Here is a 24,890-nt window from a genome sequence, read left to right as displayed (position 1 = left end):
CAGACCCCAGCTTGCTCTCCATGAGACACAGACAGGGAGAGAAGCTGGGGGTCAGAGTACAGGGTCAGCCATTGTGCAGCGCCCCTGTAACAGCTGGGGTTAAGGGCCTTGCTCAGGGGCCCAACGGAGTTGGATTCCTCTGTCGGCTGGATTCCTTAGCCACAGAGCCACCACTCCGCCCAATGCGGGGTCTGCCTGTGTACAGTATGTGATTGTATTTGTAGATTTGTTTTATATGCGCATCCATGTTTGTTTTTATGAGTGCCTGTGTCTCTATCAGACTGTCTGACTGACAGGTTCAAATTGTGTCTCAGGAGTATTGGCATGAGTGGTAATTACACAGTTGCCAAAACAGAGATAATTAACTCTGCAATTACAGACAGTTTTAAGAGAGAGAACCGATGGCTGTCTCTCTCTGTCTCTGAATAACAGATGGCCTGTGTTTACTCTGTTTGCAGCTGCTGCATCTTGTGGTAGAAAAGGGGGGAGGCGCCTTTGACCTGCAGTATTTTCAGGTACGAACTTGACTCTTCAGTGAACAGAAAAAAGATCAGATCTGTTTTATCACCTGCAAACCAGGTGATGTCTCTCTTACCTGGACATGTAAAAAAAACATGTTATAATAAACTTTATTTTATGTAAAGGAACAAATAATAGGTTAATTCCAGGCTGAAAAGAGAAGAAACGTTTCTGTTTTCTCTCTTCTCTTTTCAGCAGGGAATAAACCTGTTACTTGTTCCTTTGCAGCCTACACATGCTGACGCAGCTCCCCACCTGAACTACTTTGTTTTATGTAGCATCTCAAAGTTCTTAACTTTAGAAAACCATTATAAGCAAATGCCAAAGTATATAAAATAACAAATAAGTAAGACAGGTGGTTCGAGGTGCAGCAGTAGTCACTAATTAAGTAAAAGTAAGTAATTGGTTCAATAAAAGCCTTTCAGAACAGAAAGGTTTTGATTCTAGATTGGAAAGAGCTCAGGGAGTGTGATTCTCTGATGTACTTGGGGATACATTTCCAGAGCTCTGGGGCAGAGCAGGAGAGGCCTTGTCACCCATGGAGTGTAGACATGCTTGGGAGACAGTTAGGAGAGCAGAGTTAGAAGAGCGAAGGTTGTGAGGTGGGGAGTAGGGCGATAATAGCTCAGACAGGTACTGAGGTGCCAAGCCATGCAGAGCCTTATAGGTGAGCAGGAGGATTTTGAAGTTGATATGAAACCTGACAGGAAGCCAGTGCAGGGACTCCAGGATAGGAGTAATGTGATCACTTTTGCATCTGATCAGGAAGTCAAGCTAGGGTCACTCCTAAATTCCTCATTTTTGATTGAAATTTCAGCACAGTGCTGTCCACAGACAGGGCTACTACACTGGCTTTACCATAGTAGTACACAGGTGCTGAGCAGCATGATTTCAGTCTTGTTGTAGTTTAAGCTAAGGAAATTTGGAGTCACCCAGGCTTTTATATTAGAGATGCAGTCAGTGCAGAGACAGCCACTTCAGTGTCAGGCTTAGTACAGATAGATTTAAACATCATCAGCGTAGAAATGACAGACGAGACCATGTGATCTTAATAACCGACCACGTAGATAGAGGTCAATGCTGAATAGTAGAGACCCCAGCATCAGATAAGACCTGAACCATTTGGGAGCAGTGTCAGAAACTGCAAACACAGGCTCAACATGAGAGAGTAAGATCTCATGGTTAACAGTAACGAAAGCAGCAGTGAACTCTAGAAGTATAAGGATAGGAAGAGAAACAGAGTCTGAAGCCATAAACAGATTGTTAGGGACTTTGACCAGGGCAGTTTCTGTGCTGTCTGACTGTCTTATAAGGGTTTGAAGAGGTTATTGTGTTGAGGACAACAGGGCAGGGAGAGGAGAGACAGGATTGAAATAAAACACAAGAAATGGAGGGTATATAGCAGACTCGTAGGCAGACTCATAGGCAGCTGGTGGATTTAATTAGCAATACCAGTTTACTAAGGCATGCAGTGTCCACTTGGAAGAAAGCAGACTTGCAGGCATCATAACAGCAGTCAGCATTCAATAACAGCAGTCAGCATTCAATCAGAGTATTGATTAAGCTAATCAATCTCTTGGGACAAGAACGATTTGAATCATTCTCAAGCACGTGTTATTACTTGAGCTGACAGAGGCTCTTCTATAGAGATAGATAAGATTTCATGACTTTGTAAGGTGAGCTGATATGAGATCTTTCTCAATCTCTAATAAAGGGGTTATATTTCCTGGTGCGGGACTGGACACAAACTCAAGAATGTGGACAGTCTGGAGGATCCCAACACCTGGAGAGAATAATCCAGGTAGGAGACGTACTGTGGACCTTATATATATATAGCCCTGACTTGTACTGAGAACGACAGAGAGGTACTGATTCTCTAGACTGGTCAGGAGGTACAACAGTGCCACCTACAGACCACAGACTAAAGAAACTCAGTTCCTCCAGCCCGTCAGTGTGGGACACTCCCTTCAGACTAAAGAGACTCAGTTCCTCCAGCCTTGGGGTGTGATATACCCCCTTCAGACTGAAGGGACTCAGTTCCTCCAGCCTGTTGGTGTGGGACACTCCCTTCAGACTAAAGATACTCTGTTCCTCCAGCCTGTCAGTGTGGGACACTCCATTCAGACAAAAGAGACTCAGTTCCTCCAGCCTGTCAGTGTGGGACACCCCCTTCAGACTAAAGAGACTCAGTTCCTTCAGGCTGAGAGCTGTATTGTTTCAGACACAGAGGGCTGGCATCCTACCCCTTTCCTGATTAGACATGTCTGTCTGTGCTTTCAGTGCCTGGAGAACTCCGGGACAAACAAGCAGGCTCTGGGGATCCTGAAGGAGAAGAGGCCACTCTGTCACCTTATGCCCTTACCTGGACACGAACTGCTTTGGAGCCAACAAGGAACCATGCGAGGTAAAAACCGGACAGCTCCACTCCCAGAGCAGCTGACCTGATCCCATTGACAAGTGACACTGAGGAGCCACAGGGAGGCGGTGTTGAGCTGTGAAAATTAGATCCCCTAGTAGTCCAGTCTACGTTCAAGACTATAGAGCTTCAGGATCTTCAGTTGACTCATTTGTTTCCTTGTTGTGTGTTTCTAAGAAATGGATGAAGAGTTTCAGCACTGCCTGAAAGAGTTCATCAACCACATTGGCCAGGTCCTGCAGACGACACAGTCAACCATGACAGGAAAGACACTGGAAGGGAAATTCAAGGTAAGACATTCTTCACTGAACCAATCAACATCCATTTCTACACCACTAGGGTACAACACCTCAAAGAGCAGCGTAGAAACCAGTACAGTGCAGTAAAGCCCAGTGAGATAATGGTAGAAACAGTACAGTGCAGTAAACTACAAGTCATACTGTGTGTAGAGGGTGATGCGAACCATCAGTTGTTCTAATGTGATTTCTGTCAGTTGTTGAGAATGAATTGTCACAGAAAGAGTTAAGCCCAGTGAAGCCTCACTTACCTTATTATGTTCTCTGTAGGAGATGGCACATGTGATTCTGAAAAGCAAATACAGAATTTCCTCCCCTGCAGAGGTAAGTCTCTCTCTTTCCTGCTGACCCAGAAAATCTTTTAATCCTTTCCCTGTTGCTGTCTTTAGTCTGTTCAGAATATTGAGACTCAGTTCCTTCAGCCTGTCAGTGTGAGACACTCCCTTCAGACTCAAGACACTCCCTTCAGACTCAAGAGACTCAGTTCCTCCAGCCTGTCAGTGTGAGACACTCCCTTCAGACTAAAGAGACTCAGTTCCTCCAGCCTGTCGGTGTGAGACACTCCCTTCAGACTAAAGAGACTCAGTTCCTCCAGCTTGTCGGTGTGAGACACTCCCTTCAGACTAAAGAGACTCAGTTCCTTCAGCCTGTCTGTGTGAGACACTCCCTTCAGATTAAAGAGACTCAGTTCCTTCAGCCTGTCAGTGTGGGACAGTCCCTTCAGACTGAAGAGTTCTTTCTGCCTGTCAGGGTAGATAACTCCTTGAAACATGTTTCTGGGTGTCTTTGATTCCAGAATACTTGTATCAATATCAGTTCTATCTGTAACCCCTTTGCTTCCTCCTCCAGCTCCTCCATGCCCTCTACCAGAAAACTCTCCAGAAGCTGAAGCAGGAGTTCACCATCTTTCTGAGTGAGCAGGTAAGAGAGTGTGTGTGTGAGACAAAGGGTGTAAGTATTAGGGTGTGAGAGTGTGTGAGAGATTGTGTGCACACACTGTGTATGTTTGAGCGCCTGGGCTTGATCATGCCCGACCCCACACAGGGGATGAGGAGGACTGTGGTACAGAAGGAGGAAGATCTGCTGGCCCGTGTGCAGAGTGAAGTCAGGAGCTCTCACAGTTCTTGAGCTCTGAGCGAGAGAAGTTCCTGAAGGAATACAATCTCCTCATCATCAAGAGGGCGAAGGAGGACTTCACCAACTTTCTGAATGAGTATGTGTGTGTGAGAAACTGGGAGGGTGTGAGAGTGTTTCTCAGTGACAGTGTGTGTGTAATCTACTGGGCTCCACTGGGGTGTCTTCTGCTTGTGTCTGGGGTATCTTGAGGTGAGCTCCTGCTGGTTTCTGGGGTATCTTGAGGTGGGCTCCTGCTGGTTTCTGGGGTATCTTGAGGTGGGCTCTTGCTGGTTTCTGAGGTATCTTGAGGTGGGCTCTTGCTGGTTTCTGGGGTATCTTGAGGTGGGCTCCTGCTTGTGTCTGGGGTATCTTGAGGTGGGCTCCTGCTGGTTTCTGGGGTATCTTGAGGTGGGCTCCTGCTGGTTTCTAGGGAGCCCTGAGCAGTTTGGGGGACGTAGTGTGATGCCCTCTTCTCTAAAGTGACCCTGTGCTCTGTTTCCTCAGAGATCACTCATGCACGACACCACACTGGAGATAAAGGGGAATGTGGAGCAGAAGGAGAAAGATCTGCTGGACCGTGAAGTCAGTCCGCAGGATTTCCAGGAGCTCTCACAGTTCTTGAGCTCTGAGCGAGAGAAGTTCCTGAAGGAAAACACTCCCCTCATCATCAAGAAGGCGAAGGAGAAATTCATCAACTTTCTGAATGAGCAGGTGAGTGTGTGTGTGTGCATGAGAGAAACTGGGAGGGTGAGAGTGTGTGTGTTATCTACTGGGCTCCACTGGGGTGTCTTCTGCTTGTGTCTGGGGTATCTTGAGGTGAGCTCTGAGCAGTTCAGAAGACGTAGTGTGATGCCCTCTGCTGTAAAACGACCTTGCACCCCGTTTCCTTAGAGAGAGATCAAGCAGAGAAATACCTGCTTGTTTTTGGGGTGTCCTGGGCAGCGAGCTCCTGCTTGTTTTTGGGGTGTCCTGGGCAGCGAGCTCCTGCTTGTTTTTGGGGTGTCCTGGGGCAGCCACTTGCTTAATTCTGAGGTGTTCGGGGGAAGGTCAGAGGATGTAGGGACGACCGTTTGTTCTGAAGTGACCTTGCTCCGCCTTTTCCACAGGGAAAGTTACTGCTGACACGTCCAGGCACGATGAAGGAGACAGTGGAGAGAAAGGAGAAGGAGCTGCTGGACTGCGTGCCGGAACAAATCGAATCCAGACAGGATTTCGAGGAGTTTGAAAAGTATATGGCTGCGGAGTGCGAGACGTTCCTGAAGAAACACAAAACAAAGTTTCGCCTGAAGGTGGGCTGTATAGTGGTCGGGTCTTTTCTGACCGCGACTGCGGGCGCGGCTGGAGGCCTGGTTGTCGGAGGCATTATTGCAGTAAACACTGGGGTTGGGGTTGGGGTGGCAACTAGTGCGGGGGTGGGGGTGTTGTCAGTCATCGTCAAGTTCTTCAAGACGAAGACGAAGCCAGAGCTGGAACAGTGACACCCACCCTCTCGAACCCCGAGCCAGACCCACAGAGAGACTATCGAATCCATTCTTTATCCTCAGGTGTCTTTTCTTCACTAGAGACCACAGGTACAGGGTGCAGACAAGGGAACCACTGTGCGCCGTGCAGAGGGGTGAACAGTAGGGGGCGCTACAGCACCAGGCGGAGTTTTCAGTAATGAGGAAATTCCTGGATATGCAGTAGAGCCCATTGGCGCTGATGACTCCCTCTCTGTGTCAACAGTGCCCAACGTTCTCCTACAGACCTTGATATGAACCCTGTCCAGCAGCCCTCCTGCTGTGGTGGGAACAGAAATCATCTGGATTTCTCTCCTTCCCCTGTTACAGAGACTCAAACCAGCACAAGCCCTTAAACACTTTGCTCAGTCAGGTGGGTTTGAGTCTTTTATATGACTCTACAGCACCTATAGCAAAGAAATAATTAGCTAGTACAAATTAATTTTTTTCCTCAGACCTTCATTAATTGAGCGTTCATTAGCACAGGGTAACTTCTCCCCAGATCTACAGTTGTGAAGTGAGACTTCACTGGTGCAGGGTGTAGTGGCAAGGCTTAGAGAGGCCACTCCATTTGGTTCACAATTAAGGTGTTTTTCTAGCTGATAGAGTGTCCTGATAAGGAACAAGTCCAAAAGCTGAGACACCACCCTAATAAATGGTAATCTCTGGAGCCTTACTGTCTGGGAGATTCTGGGAGAGTCTCATCCCAAGTTTGTTTACAACCCTAAGGTCAGAGTGCATTGTTACTCATCCTCAGCCAATCAGGAACTGGTAGGGCAGGGCAGGGAAGCTCAGTAGGTATAAGCCTGGTCAGTACCTGGAGGAGAGATCTCCTGGGAAAAACTAAGGTTGCTGCTGGGAGAGGTGTTAGTGGGGCCAGCAGGGGGCGCTCACCCTGCGGTCCGTGTGGGTCCTAATGCCCCAGTATAGCGACTGGGACACTATAGTGTAAACAGGCGCTGTCCTTTGGATGAGACGTAAAACCGAGGTCCTGACTCTCTGTGGTCATTGAAAATCCCAGGGCGTCTCCCGAAAAGAGTAGGGGTGTAACCCCGGCGTCCTGGCCAAATTTCCCATTGGCCCTTACCAATCTGGCCTCCTAATAATCCCCCATCTCTGAACTGGCTTCATCACTCTGCTCTCCTCCCCACTGAGAGCTGCTGTGTGGGGAGCGTTCTGGCGCACTATGGCTGCCGTCGCATCATCCAGGTGGGGCTGCACATTGGTGGTGGTAGTGGGATTCCCCATGACCTTTGAGTGGAGTGTCCAGAAAAGCTCTATATAAGTTTAAGCAATTATTATTATTATTCCTATGAGTCATGTACTTGCTTTTGAGTGTCTGGTGTAGAAGTTGTAACCAAGTTCATTTACGAAACGGTCTAAATGAATGATATACTGAATGTACTGTATGTCCCTTTTGGTGATTGTAACTCTTCATGATTGAATATACCTTTTGTATTCTGCTAACCCTCTCGATAAGATCTGTTATGTTTATATGCACATTTTATGTATTAATAAATGTATTCTCAAGTTATAGGATCCATGTGTGTGCATTGTTTGAGTTATCCCACAAGGTTGGATTTTAATACCATCAAAGAATCATTTTTGTGACTAATTGTCCCAGTAAATGCACAAACCCCTACAGTTATTGGTGCCTCATGAGAGGTTGCCTACAAGGGTAACTTCTCCCCAGGTGTACAGTTGTGAATTGAGACTTCATTGGTGCAGAGAAGAATTTTAGCATTTACCTTTTTTAAAGTGTATCAGATAGTGACTAGGTGGTTTTGAAAAATGCCTTTCACCCAGCCACCGTATGAAAGAGCAATTGCAAGCATATTATTTGACTTTTTGATATTAATGCTACAACAGCAGAATGTCCAGCTCATTTCACACCTTTTATTTATACACGTCCTTTTGTCTGTATGCAAGGTGAAACTGCTTCTTAAGAAGAACGTGGTCAATTACAAAGAAATGTCGGTAGAGAGAAAAACAACTCCTAATATGGACATTTAGAATGAGCTTTCCTGTGTGAATGTGCTGTATAAAACTCACTGCATTTCTCATCTCGGTGGAGAGGTTACTCACAGATCTGTATGAGAGGCTGCTCTCAGATCTGCATGATTATATCCTGCATTCCTGTCTCCTTTATTTTTTATTATTTTTCATAGTTCCCAATATTATTAATGCAGGTGTGTATAGATATACATCAGCTGTATGTTTTCTGTTTTACTAAATTGACTCAACAAGCTCGGCAGCATTTTAATTGCAGTTTGATTTTCTAGGAGAGACAATTAGTTTCAGAACTTAGACTTGAAATACAATTCTGACAGAGAGGGCTTTGCTGCACAACAGCTTGAATGCAGGAGTGTGAAAACATCAAATCTTAAACCAAGCCGTTGTTAGTATTGCTGTCTCGTGGCTCTGGTGCCTTGAGTACACAGACGCTGAGCCGCTCATCCCAGAAGTGCCAGAGACAGATTCACACTCCGCCTATTACCGCACTAAATCCCGACGCGAGGTGAAGCCCAGAACTGTACTGGACCTATAAATGTAAAGGGTGTAGGCGGATCGCTGCCCTAATCATAATAGCAAAACATTGTAATTGCAACTGTGCTGGTAGGTTATGAAAAGTTTTGGTGGTTGTTGTTGAAAGGGTTTAAGTCATTACATAGGAGTTGAAATATACTGATGTCAGCAAGTAGCTGAGGGATAGCCATGTTAAGTTATGGTTTGTTTTTATAGCGTTATGATCCTGATGTTAAGTGAAGCGCGCAGTAAGCATTGCTTAGGTCAATTTTTGCAAAGGAAGCTCATTAGGACTACAAGAGGTAGTTATTCTTGTGTTGGTCCCTAACTCAAATGAAAAGAAAGGGGATGTGATATTTGTGTGCGTCAGCAGTGAAACTGCATGTTGATTGGTGGAGGGCTGAGCGGGAATAACGGTTGCTCAGGGTAACAGGCCAGAGTGGACGCAGGAGCTAACGGGCTCAAGACGACAGGACAGGAAGAGCTCTGCGGGTATCTTCTCCTGGGGGTCGGAGACGTACACAACACACGGACACCGGACGCGGAGGAGGCGAAGGTACCCGAAACCCGTCATGACCGTTTTGAAGCGCACGTTAACGTTAACGAACGTTACGTTTTGCTCGATATAGATTTCACGAGAGAGTACGGGGAGCCGGCGAACAGGTCGGACAGTTTTGTGACAGAGCCGCGGCTCCCTGTGGAAAGACTGGAGTTACTCGGATAGTAAACGGGGGGTGGTAAGGGACCGCATCGTTTCCGGAGTACGTTCACCGACAGGGAAGAGAAAAGCCGTCGAGCGTCGGTTCGGAATTGACGCCAGACGGGGCCATAGGCGTCGTTGGGTCTCACGACTCGGCGCAAAACCCAGCCGAGAACGAGGGGCAGCAGCAGCAGCGCGCGCAGCCCGCGCGAGAGCGCAGGGACTCGCAGTTCAGCTGAGAAACCCGCCCGAGCAGGAGGCGCTAGACCGGAGTGGGGAGCCCAGTGCCACATAAGGCTCACGGCGAACAGGACGTTTGCCCGGCAGAAGGCAAGCGGCGCCTAACGTGTGGGGAAATTGAACCACTTTGCAAAAGCGAGCCGCTCCAGACGAGGGAAAAGGGGTTTGGGGAAAAAGCCCGGAATCCGAAGACGTGGAGCTGTGCGTCGACTCGGTGTGTCGCACGAAAAACCCGAGCTCCGCCATTGAACAGGTTTTGGTAGACATCAAAGGAAACGCACAAACGGGAATAAAGTTGAAGTTAGATACGGGTGCTCAAGTTAGCGTCGTTCCTCTGCTTGAATATGACAAGTTTAAAAGTGACGCTGTGCTGCAGCCCACGTCTCGCAGACTGTCAGGTTCTGGCGGATAGTAACTGGCTGTAAAAGGCGCATGCACCCTGAAATGCAAGTACAAGGACAGAGAAATGTGTCTGGACTTTTATATTGTAGACACTCATGCACCTCCAGTACTCGGACTAAAAGCATGTTTAGACATGGACCTTATTAAACTAGTCTTATCTGTGACCACCCCTCCCACTGAGACAAAGCCAATCTTACAAGATTTTGCAGATGTCTTTACAGGAATTGGGCTTTTTGCAGGTGAATGCACTATCCACCTCAAACCAAATGCAGTTCCTGTAGTATACCCACCGAGACGCATACCTCATGCACTGCGGAGCCGTCTTAAGGAGGAGTCGCACAACATGGAGAAGTCCGGCATCATTGGCCGAGTCACAGAGCCAATGGAATGGGTTAATGCACTTGTGGTGGTGGAGAAACCTCGCACGGGTAAACTCCGAGTATGCCTTGATCCAAGGGATCTGAACAAGGCTATCAAACGTCCACACTACCCCTTGCCGACGTTTGAGGACATTACACCAAAGTTGGCTGAAGCGCGCTAATTCAGTGTCCTGGATGCTAGGTCAGGTTATTGGGCTGTCAAGCTCACAGAAGAGTCATCAAAACTAACTACGTTCAACACGTTGTTTGGGCGCTACAGATTCCTACGCCTGCCCTTTGGGGTAATTTCAGGTCAAGACGATTTTCAGCGGAAGATCCATGAGACATGTGAAGGCCTCGAAGGCGTGACAGCGATTGTTGATGACATCTTGGTCTATGGGAGAACCAAGGAGGAACACGACAGGGACCTTCGCACTATGCTACAACGGTCCCGAGAGCGAGGAGTCCGACTCAACCCAGAGAAAAGCACGATCTGTGCCACTGAAGTCAGCTACTTTGGACATCTCCTCACCGTGGATGGATGAGTACAAGGTGTGTGTAGAGTCTAGATCTCTCAGTATAAGGTGTGTGTAGAGTCCTGTTCTCTCAGTACAAGGTGTGTGTAGAGTCCTGTTCTCTCGGTACAAGGTGTGTGAAGAGTCCAGATCTCTCAGTACAAGATGTGTGTAGAGTCCTGTTCTCTCAGTACAAGGTGTGTGTAGAGTCCTGTTCTCTCAGTACAAGGTGTGTGATGAGTCCTGTTCTCTCAGTACAAGGTGTGTGTAGAGTCCTGTTCTCTCAGTACAAGGTGTGTGTAGAGTCCTGTTCTCTCAGTACAAGGTGTGTGTAGAGTCCAGATCTCTCAGTACAAGGTGTGTGAAGAGTCCTGTTCTCTCAGTATAAGGTGTGTGAAGAGTCCAGATCTCTCAGTACAAGGTGTGTGTAGAGTCCAGATCTCTCAGTACAAGGTGTGTGTAGAGTCCTGTTCTCTCAGTACAAGGTGTGTGTAGGGTCCTGATCTCTCAGTACAAGGTGTGTGTAGAGTCCTGTTCTCTCAGTACAAGGTGTGTGAAGAGTCCTGTTCTCTCAGTACAAGGTGTGTGTAGAGTCCTGATCTCTCAGTACAAGGTGTGTGTAGAGTCCTGTTCACTCAGTACAAGGTGTGTGAAGAGTCCTGTTCACTCAGTACAAGGTGTGTGAAGAGTCCTGTTCACTCAGTACAAGGTGTGTGAAGAGTCCTGTTCACTCAGTACAAGGTGTGTGAAGAGTCCTGTTCACTCAGTACAAAGTGTGTGAAGAGTCCTGTTCACTCAGTACAAGGTGTGTGAAGAGTCCTGTTCTCTCAGTACAATGTGTGTGAAGAGTCCTGTTCTCTCAGTACAAGGTGTGTGTAGAGTCCTGTTCTCTCAGTACAAGGTGTGTGTAGAGTCCAGATCTCTCAGTACAAGGTGTGTGTAGAGTCCTGTTCTCTCAGTACAAGGTGTGTGATGAGTCCTGTTCTCTCAGTACAAGGTGTGTGTAGAGTCCTGTTCTCTCAGTACAAGGTGTGTGAAGAGTCCAGATCTCTCAATACAAGGTGTGTGTAGAGTCCAGATCTCTCAGTACAAGGTGTGTGAAGGGTCCTGATCTCTCAGTACAAGGTGTGTGTAGAGTCCAGATCTCTCAGTACAAGGTGTGTGAAGGGTCCTGATCTCTCAGTACAAGGTGTGTGTAGAGTCCTGATCTCTCAGTACAAGGTGTGTGAAGAGTCCTGTTCACTCAGTACAAGGTGTGTGAAGAGTCCTGTTCACTCAGTACAAGGTGTGTGAAGAGTCCTGTTCACTCAGTACAAAGTGTGTGAAGAGTCCTGTTCACTCAGTACAAAGTGTGTGAAGAGTCCTGTTCTCTCAGTACAAGGTGTGTGTAGAGTCCTGTTCTCTCAGTACAAGGTGTGTGTAGAGTCCTGTTCTCTCAGTACAAGGTGTGTGTAGAGTCCTGTTCTCTCAGTATGATGTGTGTAGAATCTTTCACTTTATTTTACTGGTGAAGTTGCCAAACTGTGTTGTTGTGTGTTGTGTCCACAGGGCAGTGTGACTGCAGAGGAGACAGTGCTCCAGTCTGACTGCAGGGTCTCCTCACTCAGGCTGTCTGGGATTGCTCTGGGAATACTGGGACACTGGTCTTTCAACTTATACCAATAGATTACTGTCTCCTTTCTTTTTATCATAGTTCCCAATATTATGAATGCAGATGTATATATATATGCATCAGCTGTATGTTTTCTGTTTGACTAAATTGACCCAACAAGCTCGGCAGCATTTTAATTGCAGTTTGATTTTCTAGAAGAGACAATTAGTTTCAGAACTTAGACTTGAAATACAATTCTGACAGAGAGGACTTTGCTGCACAACAGCTTGAAGGCAGCAGTGTGAAAACATCAGATCTTAAACCAAGCCGTTGTTAGTATTGCTGTCTCGCGCCACTGGTGCCTTGATTTCAGTTCTGGTCCTGGGGTTTTATCTGGGTGGAGTTTGCATGTTCTCCCGTGGTCATGTGGGCTGCTTCTGGGAGGATTGTGGGTAGAATGGAGTTGTAGTTTATTTCAGAGATAGTTGAGTGGAAATTGCTGGAGCCAGACTGAAAACCCAAAGACACCTGAGATATGTAGTTTTTATTTATTTTAATCTCTGAAAGGCACAATCATCCTGAAACATTAAGTAAACAAAGAGTCTTGTCTGAACTCGAGTTCAAAAACCTGTCAGGCAGGCTTATAGGTCCTGCTAGCTGTAGGCCTGAGGAGACGTTACTCTCCACTATTGAGGATTCATAACAACTGTAGACCTGAGGAGAAGTTACCCTGCACCAGTGAAGTCTCAGTTCATAACTGTAGACCTGAGGAGAAGTTACCCTGCACCAGTGAAGTCTCAATTCACAACTGTAGATCTAGGGAGAAGTTACCCTGCACCAGTGAAGTCTCAATTCACAACTGTAGATCTGGGGAGAAGTTACCCTGCACCAGTGAAGTCTCAATTCATAACTGTAGATCTGGGGAGAAGTTACCCTGCACCAGTGAAGTCTCAATTCACAACTGTAGATCTGGGGAGAAGTTACCCTGCACCGGTGAAGTCTCAATTCACAACTGTAGATCTGGGGAGAAGTTACCCTGCACCGGTGAAGTCTCAATTCACAACTGTAGATCTAGGGAGAAGTTACCCTGCACCAGTGAAGTCTCAATTCACAACTGTAGATCTGGGGAGAAGTTACCCTGCACCAGTGAAGTCTCAATTCATAACTGTAGATCTGGGGAGAAGTTACCCTGCACCAGTGAAGTCTCAATTCACAACTGTAGATCTGGGGAGAAGTTACCCTGCACCGGTGAAGTCTCAATTCACAACTGTAGATCTGGGGAGAAGTTACCCTGCACCGGTGAAGTCTCAATTCACAACTGTAGACCTGGGGAGAAGTTACCCTGCACCAGTAAAGTCTCACTTCACAACTGTAGATCTGGGGAGAAGTTACCCTGCACCAGTGAAGTCTCAATTCACAATTGTAGATCTGGGGAGAAGTTACCCTGCACTAGTGAAGTCTCAATTAATGAAGGCCTGAGGAGAGAATGAACCTGGACTAGCTAATTAGGTCTCAATTAACAAGCTTGTGTTTGTGTATTTCTTTGTTATAGGTGCTGTGCAGCTATGTAGAGTCATATAAAAGACTCAAACCCACCTGACTGAGCAAAGTGTTTAAGGGCTTGTGCTGGTTTGAGTCTCTGTAACAGGGGAAGGAGAGAAATCCAGATGATTTCTGTTCCCACCACAGCAGGAGGGCTGCTGGACAGGGCTCATATCAAGTTCTGTAGGAGAACGTTGGGCACTGTGGACACAGAGAGGGAGTCATCAGCGCCAATGGCCTCTAGTGCATCTCCAGGAATTTCCTCATTACTGAAAACTCCACCTGGGGCTGTAGCGCCCCCTACTGTTCACCCTTCTGCACAGCACACAGTGGTTCCCATGTCTGCGCCCTGTACCTGTGGTCACTAGTGAAGAAAAGACACCTGAGGATAAAGAATGGATTCGATAGTCTCTCTGCGGCTCCGGCTCAGGGTTCGAGAGGATGGGTGTCACTGTTCCGGCTCTGGCTTCGTCTTCGTCTTGAAGAACTTGGCGATGGCTGACAACACCCCCACCCCCGTACTAGTTGCCACCCCAACTCCAGCCGCGCCCGCAGTCGTGGTCAGAACCCCAACTCCAGCCGCGCCCGCAGTCGTGGTCAGAACAGACCCGGGCACTATACAGCCCACCTTCACGCCAAACATGATGTTGTGTTTCTGCAGGAACTTCTTACGCTCAGCAGCCATAAACTCTTTATACTCCTTGAAATACGATTCGATTTGTTCCGGCACGCAGTCCAGCAGCTCCTTCTCCTTTCTCTCCACTGTCTCCTTCATCCTGTCTGGATGTGTCAGCAGTACCTTTCCCTATGGAAAAGGGGGAGCAAGGTCACTTCAGTGCAAACGGTCATCCCTACGTCCTCTGATCTTCCCCCGGACACCTCAGAAATAAGCAAGTGGCTGCCCAACGACACCCCAAAAACAAGCAGAAGCTCGCTGCCCAGGACACCCCAAAAACAAGAAGGTATTTCTCTGCTTGATCTCTCTCTAAGGAAACGGGGTGCAAGGTTGTTTTACAGCAGAGGGCAGCACACTACGTCTTCTGAACTGCTCAGAGCTCACCTCAAGATACCCCAGACACAAGCAGGAGCCCACCTCCAGGTACCCCAGACACAAGCAGGAGCCCACCTCCAGGTACCCCAGAAACCAGCAGGAGCCCACCTCCAGAGACCCCAGAAACCAGCAGGAGCCCACCTCAAGAGACCCCAGACACAAGCAGAAGACACCCCAGTGGAGCCCAGTAGATTACACACACACACACGACACTGACAAGCACTCTCTCACATTCTCACACCCTCCCCGTGTCTCACACACACACTTTCTCTCTTATACACACAAACGATCACACACACTCTCTCACAGCTTCCAAGTTTCTCTCCCACACTCTCTCACACCCTTCCCATTTCTCACACAAACACACACATACTCTCACCCTCCCAGTTTCTCTCACACACACACACACACACACACACACACTCACCTGCTCATTCAGAAAGTCGGTGAATTCCTTCTTCGCCCCCTCGATGATGAACTTCTGTCTCTCAGAGCTCAAGAACTGTGAGAACTCCTGGAAATCCTGCTGACTGACTTCACCCTGCACACGGGTCAGCAGCTCTTTCTCCTTCTGCTCCACATTCCCCTTTATCCCCAGTGTGCTGTTGTGTATGATCGATCTCTGAGGAAACAGAGCACAGGGTCACTTTAGAGCAGAGGGCATCACACTACGTCCCCCAAACTTCTCAGGGCTCCCCAGAAACAAGCAGGAGCCCACCTCAAGATACCCCAGACACCAGCAGGAGCCCACCTCAAGATACCCCAGAAACCAGCAGGAGCCCACCTCAAGATACCCCAGAAACCAGCAGGAGACACCCCAGTGGAGCCCAGTAGATTACACACACAGTTACTGACAAGCACTCTCTCACACTCACACACGCTCCCCGTTTCTCACACACACACACACTCTCACCTTCTCAGTTTCTCACACACACACACACTCTCACCCTCCCAGTTTCTCTCATGCACACACACACAAACTCTCACCCTCCCAGTTTTTCTCACACACCCTCTCTCACACACACACACTCACCTGCTCATTCAGAAAGTTGATGAATTCCTTCTTCGCTTTCTTGAAGATGAGGAGAGTGTATTCCTTCAGGAACTTCTCTCGCTCAGAGCTCAAGAACTGAGAGAGCTCCTGGTAATCCTGCGGACTGACTTCACCCTGCACACGGGCCAGCAGATCTTTCTCCTTCTGTACCACATTCCCCTTTATCCCCAGTGTGGTGTCGTGCAAGATCGATCTCTGAGGAAACAGAGCACAGGGTCACTTTAGAGCAGAGGGCATCACACTACGTCCCCCAAACTGCTCAGGGCTCCCCAGAAACAAGCAGGAGCCCACCTCAAGATACCCCAGACACAAGCAGGAACCCACCTCAAGATACCCCAGAAACAAGCAGGAACCTACTTCAAGATACCCCAGACACAAGCAGGAGACCACCTCAAGATACCCCAGAAACCAGCAGAAGACACCCCAGTGGAGCCCAGTAGATTACACACACACTGTCACTGACAAGCACTCTCTCACATTCTCACACCCTCCCAGTTTCTCACACACACACACTCATTCAGAAAGTTGGTGAAGTCCTCCTTCGCCCTTTTGATGATGAGGAGATTGTACTCCTTCAGGAACTTCTCTCGCTCAGAGCTCAAGAACTGTGAGAGCTCCTGACTTCACCCTGCACACGGGCCAGCAGATCTTTCTCCTTCTGTACCACAGTCCTCCTCATCCCCAGTGTGGGGTCGGGCATGATCAAGCCCAGGCGCTTAAACATACACATACAGTTTGTGCACACAATCTCTCACACACTCTCACACCCTAATACTTACACCCTTTGTCTCACATACACTCTCTTACCTGCTCACTCAGAAAGATGGTGAACTCCTGCTTCAGCTGCTGGATAGTGAGCAGGTTGAGCTGGGGGAGGAAGCAAAGGGGTTACAGATAGAGCTGATATTGATACAAGTATCCTGGAATCAAAGTCGCCCAGAAACATGTTTCAAGGAGTAATCTACCCTGACAGGCTGAAGGAACTCTTTAGTCTCAGTGGAGTGTCCCACACTGACAGGCTGAAGGAACTGAGACTCTTCAGTCTGAAGGGAGTTTCCCACACTGACAGGCTGGAGGAACTGAGTCTCTTTAGTCTGAAGGGAGTGTCCTATGTTGACAGGCTGGAGGAACTGAGTCTCCTTATTCTGAACAGACTGAAGACAGCAACAGAGAAAGGATTAAAAGATTGTCTGGGCCAGCAAGAAAGAGAGAGACTCACCTCTGCAGGAGAGGAAATTCTGTAGTTGCTTTTCAGAATCATATGTGCCATCATCTACAGAGAAAATAATAAGGTAAGTGAGGCTTCACTGGGCTTAACTCTTTCTGTGACAATTCATTCTCAACAACTGACAGAAATCACATTAGAACAGCTGATGGTTCGCATCACCCTGTACACCCTGTATGACTTGTAGTTTACTGCACCGTATTGTGTTTCTACCATGATCTCACTGGGCTTTACTGCACTGTACTGGTTTCTACGCTGCTCTTTGAGGTGTTGTACCCTAGTGGTGTAGTGATGTATGTTGATTGGTTCAGTGAATAATGTCTTACCTTGAATTTCCCTGCCAGTGTCTTTCCTGTCACAGTTGACCGTGTCGTCTGCAGGACCTGGCCAATGTGGTTGATGAACTCTTTCAGGCAGTGCTGAAACTGTTCATCCATTTCTTATAAACACACAACAAGGAAACAGATTAGTCAACTGAAAATCTTGAAGCTCTATAGTCTTGAACTTAGACTGGACTACTAGGGGATCTAATTTTCACAGCTCAACACCGCCTCCCTGTGGCTCCTCAGTGACACTGCTCTGGGAGTGGAGCTGTCTGGTTTTTACCTCGCATGGTTCCCTGTTGGCTCCAAAGCAGTTTGTTCCCAGGGAAGGGCATAAGGTGACAGCATGGCCTCTTCTCCTTGAGGATCCTCAGAGCCTGCTTGTTTGTCCCAGACTTCTCCAGGCGCTGAAAGCACAGACAGACATGTCGACTCAGGAAAGGGATAGGATTCCAGCCCTCTGTGTCTGAAACAATACAGCTCTCAGCCTGAAGGAACTGAGTCTCTTTTGTCTGAATGGAGTGTCCCACACTGACAGGCTGGAGGAACAGAGTCTCTTTAGTCTGAAGGGAGTGTCCCACACCGACAGGCTGGAGGAACTGAGTCCCTTCAGTCTGAAGGGGATATATCACACCCCCAGGCTGGAGGAACTAAGTCTCTTTAGTCTGAAGGGAGTGTCCCACACTGATGGGCTGGAGGAACTGAGTTTCTTTAGTCTGTGGTCTGTAGGTGGCACTGTTGTACCTCCTGACCAGTCTAGAGAATCAGTACCTCTCTGTCGTTCTCAGTACAAGTCAGGGCTATATATATATAAGGTCCACAGTACGTCTCCTACCTGGATTATTCTCTCCAGGTGTTGGGATCCTCCAGACTGTCCACATTCTTGAGTTTGTGTCCAGTCCCGCACCAGGAACTCAAATCCCTTTATTAGAGATTGAGAAAGATCTCATATCAGCTCACCTTACAAAGTCATGAAATCTTATCTAGCTCTATAGAAGAGCCTCTGTCACCGTCCTATGGCGCAGCTCAAGTAATAACACGTGCTTGGGAATGATTGAAATCCTTCTTGTCCCAAGAGATTGATTAGCTTAATCAATACTCTGAGTGAATGCTGACTGCTGTTTTGATGCCTGCAAGTCTGCCTCTTCCAAGTGGACACTGCATGCCTTAGTAAACTGGTATTGCTCATGAAATCCACCAGCTGCCTATGAGTCTTCCTATGAGTCTGCTACATACCCTCCATTACTTGTGTTTTATTTCAATCCTGTTTCTTCTCTCCCTGCCCTGTTGTCCTCAACATAATAACCTCTTCAAACCATTATAAGACAGTCAGACAGCACAGAAACTGCCCTGGTCAAAGTCCCTAACAATCTGTTTATGGCTTCAGACTCTGTTTCTCATCCTATCCTTATACTTCTAGAGTTCAGTGCTGCTTTCGTCACTGTTAACTATGAGATCTTACTCTCTCGTGTTGAGCCTGTGTTTGCAGTTTCTGACACTGCTCCCAAATGGTTCAGGTCTTATCTGATGCCGGGGTCTCTACTATTCAGCATTGACCTCTATCTACATGGTCAATTATTAAGATCACATGGTCTCATCTATCATTTCTGCGCTGATGATGCTTAAAGCTATATCTGTACTAAGCCTGACACTGAAATGACTGTGTCTGCACTGACTGCATCTCTAATATAAAAGCCTGGGTGACTCCAAATTTCCTTAGCTTAAACTACAACAAGACTGAAATCATGCTGCTCAGCACCTGTGTACTACTATGGTAAAGCCAGTGTAGTAGCCCTATCTGTGGACAGCACTGTTCTGGAATTTCAATCAAAATTGAGAAATTTAGGAGTGACCCTAGCTTGACTTCCTGATCAGGTGCAAAAGTGATCACATTACTCCTATCCTGGAGTCCCTGCACTGGCTTCCTGTCAGATTTCATATCAACTTCAAAATCCTCCTGCTCACCTATAAGGCTCTACATGGCTTGGCACCTCAGTACCTGTCTGAGCTATCATCGCCCTACTCCCCACCTCACAACCTTCGCTCTTCTAACTCTGGTCTCCTAACTGTCGCCCAAGCATGTCTACACTCCATGGGTGACAAGGCCTCTCCTGCTCTGCCCCAGAGCTCTGGAAATGTATCCCCAAGTACATCAGAGAATCACACTCCCTGAGCTCTTTCCAATCTAGAATCAAAACCTTTCTGTTCTGAAAGGCTTTTATTGAACCAATTACTTACTTTGAGATGACTTACTTACTTTTAAAACATGCTACATAAAATAAAGTAGTTCAGGTGAGGGAGCTGCGTCAGCATGTGTAGGCTGCAAAGGAACAAGTAACAGGTTTATTCCCTGCTGAAAAGAGAAGAGAGAAAACAGAAACGTTTCTTCTCTTTTCAGCCTGGAATTAACCTATTATTTGTTCCTTTACATAAAATAAAGTTTATTATAACATGTTTTTTTTACATGTCCAGGTAAGAGAGACATCACCTGGTTTGCAGGTGATAAAACAGATCTGATCTTTTTTGTGTTCACTGAAGAGTCAAGTTTGTACCTGAAAATACTGCTTGTCAAAGGCGCCTCCCCCCTTTTCTACCACAAGATGCAGCAGCTGCAAACAGCGTAAACACAGGCCATCTGTGTGTCAGAGGCAGGCAGAGTCAGAGAGAGACAGCCATCGGTTCTCTCTATTAAAACTGTCTGTAATTGCAGAGTTAATTATCTCTGTTTTGGCAACAGTGTAATTTACCAATCATGGCAATAATCCAGAGACACAATTTGAACCTGTCAGACAGTCTGATAGAGACACAGGCACTCATTAAAACAAAGATGGATGCACATATAAAACAAATACAAATACAATCACACACTGTACTGTACTGCAGACCCTGCATTGGGCGGAGTGGTGGCTCTGTGGCTCAGGATCTGTGCCTGTGACTGGGAGGTTGCCGGTTCAAATGCTGCAGCCAACAGAGAAATCCTACTCCGTTGGGCCCCTGAGCAAGGCCCTTAACCCCAGCTCTTCCAGGGGTGCTGCAGAATGGCTGACCCTGTGCTCTGACCCCCAGCATCTCTCCCTGTCTGTGTCTGATGGAGAACAAGCTGGAGTATGCAAAAAGATGAATTCCTAATGCAAGAAATTGTATAGGGGCTAATAAAGTAACATTTTCATTATTGGGAAAGATGAGACTGGCCAACTCATATAGCCGTGTGAGGGAAACCAGGCAGCACAGAGCATCACACACAACAGCACCTCAAGTCATGCAGTGCTTCGCTCATGCCACATGTCACCAGCAGGGGGCGAACTCACACCCCGGTCCACAGTCCCAGCTGAAGGACCTTCATACCGAGAGGCTCCTGGCTTCAGCCCCCAGCTGCACCACAGCTCTCTTGCCCAGGTGCTGCGCAGCACATCGGGGGATAAGACCGTGGCCGAGTGCTGTACCTCCAGGTAGTCCAGGTCTGTTGTCGTCACATCAGAGGGAACGTTGAAGATCTGGGAGAGAGGACAGGGGGGGACACGTGAGCTCTCTGGGACGCAGCAAGGGGCTCACAGTCACCCCGGAAGGTGGGACAAGGCCCCACAATTCTCACCACGTGCGAGCTGAGAAAGACGCTCAGGGCACACAGCTTCACGCTCAGCTCCATCTCCCGCGACAGATCCACGGAGCCCTCAGTGTCCACCAGGAAGACAGCCAACTGGACAGAGGGGACAGAGACAGAGTGTTCAGAGCAGAGCTGCAGTGGTCATCTGCCCCCCCCCTCCCCTCCAGTACCAAGACACAGCTGGAAGAGCTTTACACAAAGGGTGGGGGGAGTGTGGAGCAAGCTGCCCAGCTAATGGCTCAATGACCTAAATCTTCCCACTCCTGAGCAGAGAACGGTTTCCGGTTTGTCACACAGATGCCCCGAGTGTAGACAAAGGGGTCCCAGGGGCTGGTGAGGGGCAGAAGAGCTCTTGTTCCTGCCTGTTCAAGATGCCTGCAGGGTCTGTGAAAGACTGAGTTGGACCAGCACCTGTCAGAGCCATCGAGTCGTACCCCCTACAACAGACAAATTCCCAGCTCGGACGGTACTTGCCTTGCCCTCCTGCGTCTCCAGGAACAGAGGCTGGCTCCAGATGAACACACCCTTCGTCATGGTCTCAGTTCCAGGCCGCCACTCGAACCCTCGCAGAGGCTCACTGTCACTCATCCTGTCCCACTCGTCCTGAGTCCATAAGAAAGGGAGCTTTCACAACCAGGGCCATAAGACCCTGCTTTACACAGAGAGTGGTGGGTGTGGGATGTCAGGGCCATAAACGCTGCTTTACACAGAGAGTGGAGGGGGTGGGGTGCTCTCACCATGTTAGACAGCTTGTGCAGGAGGTAGTTGAGGAGGAAGGACTTGCCCTTCCTCCTCTCCCCGACAATAGACACCACGCAGACCGGAGTCTCCCTCACATCTGAGCACAGGAAGCACTGCTGAAGCACGTCCTCTTGGAACAGGAGGTCGCCATCAGAGCTGACCTTGACCAGCTAAATGGGCCTGCCAGGGCCCTGGAGGTGGAACACATTTAAAACTGAGACCAGGAGACATTTAACTTTACACAGAGGGTAGTGGGAGTGTGGAGCAGAGTGCTGATGCTCACTGGAAGGGCGCCTCTCTCAGATATCACCTTGGTTAGCGTGCTTGCCACTGCACGTGGATCACAGGTCAGTTAATTTCCACCCATCCCATGGTGTACACTTTGAACCTGCAGCACCAGGATTCCCCAGCAGGGTGGCGCAAGTGCATCTGGATTTCAAAATGCCCCCTGTAGCCTGGTTGGCAGGCTGGTGGCGTCATGAAGAAGAGACCCAGTGTTCCATAAGCCAGCCTCTGTGTCACCCAGCAGAAAACAAAACCACAACTCACCTCCTCTCTCGTGAACTCGTGGTCACACTGGATAATTTCAGGCATGGAGGAACTGCCCAAGGAGCTGGAGCACTGAGGCTCTGACAGCAGGGGGCTCTCTACCTCCTCCTGCTCAGGCTTAGGAATCAGGCAGGCTGAAGACGGGCTGGAGCAGAGGAGTGAGAGACCGAAACGCGATCAGAGCCGCTCCAGAGCCAAAGACAGCACAGGACTTCAATGGCCAGACCAGCTGTCCTGGACCTGAGATGCATTTGAGTTTAAATCGTAATAGTACTTTCTCTCTGACAGGTTATGAGAATCAGAATTGCCCATGACTGCTACTGTCCCAAGTCACAATAATCCTGTTTAGACAAAGAAAAAACAGGAACAAGGACCAATTCAAGCAAGATTGCATAAATAAATACACACACTGACAGATGAGAGCAGTGTAACACACAGTATCAATCACACACTGACAGATCAGAGCAGGGTAACACATAGTACTGATCACATATTGACAGATCAGAGCAGTGTAACGCATAGTACTGATCACATATTGACAGATCAGAGCAGTGTAACACATAGTACTGATCACATATTGACAGATCAGAGCAGTGTAACACATAGTACTGATCACATATTGACAGATCAGAGCAGTGTAACACACAGTATTAATCACACACTGACAGATCAGAGCAGTGTAACACATAGTAGCAGTCACACACTGACACATCAGAGCAGTATAACACCCAGTACTGATCACACACTGACAGATCAGAGCAGTGTAACACACAGTAGCAATCACACACTGACAGATCAGAGCAGGGTAATACACAGTACTCATCACACACTGATAGATCAGAGCAGTGTAACACAGTATCAATCACACACTGACAGATCAGAGCAGGGTAACACACAGTACTGATCACACACTGACAGATCAGAGCAGGGTAACACACAGTACTGATCACACACTGACAGATCAGAGCAGTATAATACCCAGTACTGATCACACACTGACAGATCAGAGCAGTGTAACACACAGTAGCAATCACACACTGACAGATCAGAGCAGGGTAATACACAGTACTCATCACATACTGACAGCTCAGAGCAGTGTAACACACAGTAGCAATCACACACTGATAGATCAGAGCAGGGTAACACACAGTACTGATCACACACTGACAGATCAGAGCAGGGTAACACACAGTACTGATCACACACTGACAGATCAGAGCAGTATAATACCCAGTACTGATCACACACTGACAGATCAGAGCAGGGTAACAGACAGCAGCAATCACACACTGACAGATCAGAGCAGGGTAACAGAGCAGCAATCACACACTGACAGATCAGAGTAGTGTAACACACAGTACTGATCACATACAGTATTGACAGATCAGAGCAGTGTAACACAGTAGCAATCACACACTGACAGATCAGAGCAGGGTAACACATAGTACTGATCACACACTTACAGATCAGAGCAGTGTAACACAGTATCAGTCAGTGATCTTGTATCTTATATTACCTGTTTCTGTCCTGCTTCTGTCCTGGTTATTGTTGTAAAAGGCGGCTCTACAAAATATTAAAATGAGGGGACTGATTATTTATACAAACAGATTTCAGTTTATTTTTAATTTTCTTAAGAATATTTCCTGACATAAAACAGTGTCAAATTAAAATAATTAATTTTGTGTTTCAGTGTTTAGAAATATAAATATCACAGAGAACTCAATTTCAATGTAGGTTTTGTAATTCAGTAAAATGCCAGAACTGGTCAAGGGTCTGAATTATTTTGAAAGGCCCTGTATATGTAGAAATAAATTCAAACTTGTACATTCTTCATTCCTAGGCAGTATTTCCAATAACCCCTTGTAATATCAAGGCCTGTCATCCTTTCTAAAGGATCAACACTGTGTACAGATACGGATCAGCAGGGCTGATACACATTTTAGGCAGACCTTGCCCATTGTAACAGTCCAGAGAGAATTATAAGCTGTAGAACTGGGTTGAGTCACACACAGGATGAACAGTCGCCTCTCTTCTGTCTAGATTAAATGTTGTACTGCACATGATCGGCTGGTGTCCAGTTTTGTTCTCTAAAGTGTTCCATTATTGCTTTGTTGCTATACAATAAGAGATTGTACTGAACGCATTATGCATTTCTGTACTAAATCCAAACGTTTATTCCATCCATCGACCTACACCGTGACAAAGACCTACAAGAAACACTCTTTACAGCTCTTGCTGACACGGCGTCTTAACAAAACTTGAAAAATGTGAAGATTCCTCAGGACAGGAACTAGGGGATCTGTGTGGAGCTGGACTAGGCTGAGGCCTGGGGGGGGTGGGGACAGGATAGAGGTTGCTGGAGCGTCAAAGGACAGGTGTATTCTGGGAAAGCTCAGCGGTCAGGCCCAGTGGAGAAGTGTTCTCCGAGCCACAGGCCAGGCAAGAGCCACCAGTGTCTGGAGGAGTGGGGGTAGCACCTGATGAGATGGCAGCTACAGAGGATCTGATGAAGAGTGAACACACTGATGATTCTGAGAAATGACAGCACTTCTGAGAGATAACAGGGTGAGAGGTGTGGAGACGTGCAGGAACACAGGCCTGGGGGCCTCAGTACAGAAGAAG

At 47.7% G+C, this 24,890-nt stretch overlaps 2 protein-coding genes across 4 annotated transcripts in view; one reads left to right on the top strand and one right to left on the bottom strand.

Moving 5' to 3' along the window:
• LOC107076063 (guanylate-binding protein 3-like) overlaps positions 1 to 24,890 on the top strand; it is an 84,818-nt gene that overhangs the window by 21,132 nt on the left and 38,796 nt on the right. The window contains exons 10-15 of one of the 3 annotated variants that reach the window (XM_069198776.1): positions 2,234 to 2,320; positions 2,800 to 2,923; positions 3,113 to 3,225; positions 3,502 to 3,555; positions 4,081 to 4,152; positions 4,852 to 5,058. The exons of 1 other annotated variant lie outside the window; for it this stretch is intronic. In XM_069198776.1, the coding sequence (XP_069054877.1) occupies positions 2,234 to 2,320; positions 2,800 to 2,923; positions 3,113 to 3,225; positions 3,502 to 3,555; positions 4,081 to 4,152; positions 4,852 to 5,058 (657 nt within the window). Of the gene's footprint in view, positions 1 to 458; positions 516 to 2,233; positions 2,321 to 2,799; positions 2,924 to 3,112; positions 3,226 to 3,501; positions 3,556 to 4,080; positions 4,153 to 4,851; positions 5,059 to 24,890 lie in introns of all 3 variants that reach the window. One more of the 3 variants, XM_069198777.1, reaches the window with a different exon arrangement.
• Positions 12,716 to 24,890, bottom strand: part of LOC138243259 (RING finger protein 112-like) — a 69,087-nt gene continuing 56,912 nt past the window's right edge. The window contains exons 10-15 of the mRNA XM_069198800.1: positions 17,658 to 17,781; positions 17,378 to 17,490; positions 17,046 to 17,099; positions 16,634 to 16,693; positions 15,200 to 15,394; positions 12,716 to 14,526 (exon numbers count right to left, since the gene is read on the bottom strand). Of these exons, the coding sequence (XP_069054901.1) occupies positions 14,170 to 14,526; positions 15,200 to 15,394; positions 16,634 to 16,693; positions 17,046 to 17,099; positions 17,378 to 17,490; positions 17,658 to 17,781 (903 nt within the window). The 3' untranslated portion in view covers positions 12,716 to 14,169. The remainder of the gene's footprint in view (positions 14,527 to 15,199; positions 15,395 to 16,633; positions 16,694 to 17,045; positions 17,100 to 17,377; positions 17,491 to 17,657; positions 17,782 to 24,890) is intronic.

Source organism: Lepisosteus oculatus, chromosome 14 (assembly GCF_040954835.1).
Source record: "Lepisosteus oculatus isolate fLepOcu1 chromosome 14, fLepOcu1.hap2, whole genome shotgun sequence".
Taxonomy (NCBI): domain Eukaryota; kingdom Metazoa; phylum Chordata; class Actinopteri; order Semionotiformes; family Lepisosteidae; genus Lepisosteus; species Lepisosteus oculatus.
Note: the sequence above shows the minus strand (reverse complement) of the source record. Positions and strands in the feature narration are given on the sequence as shown.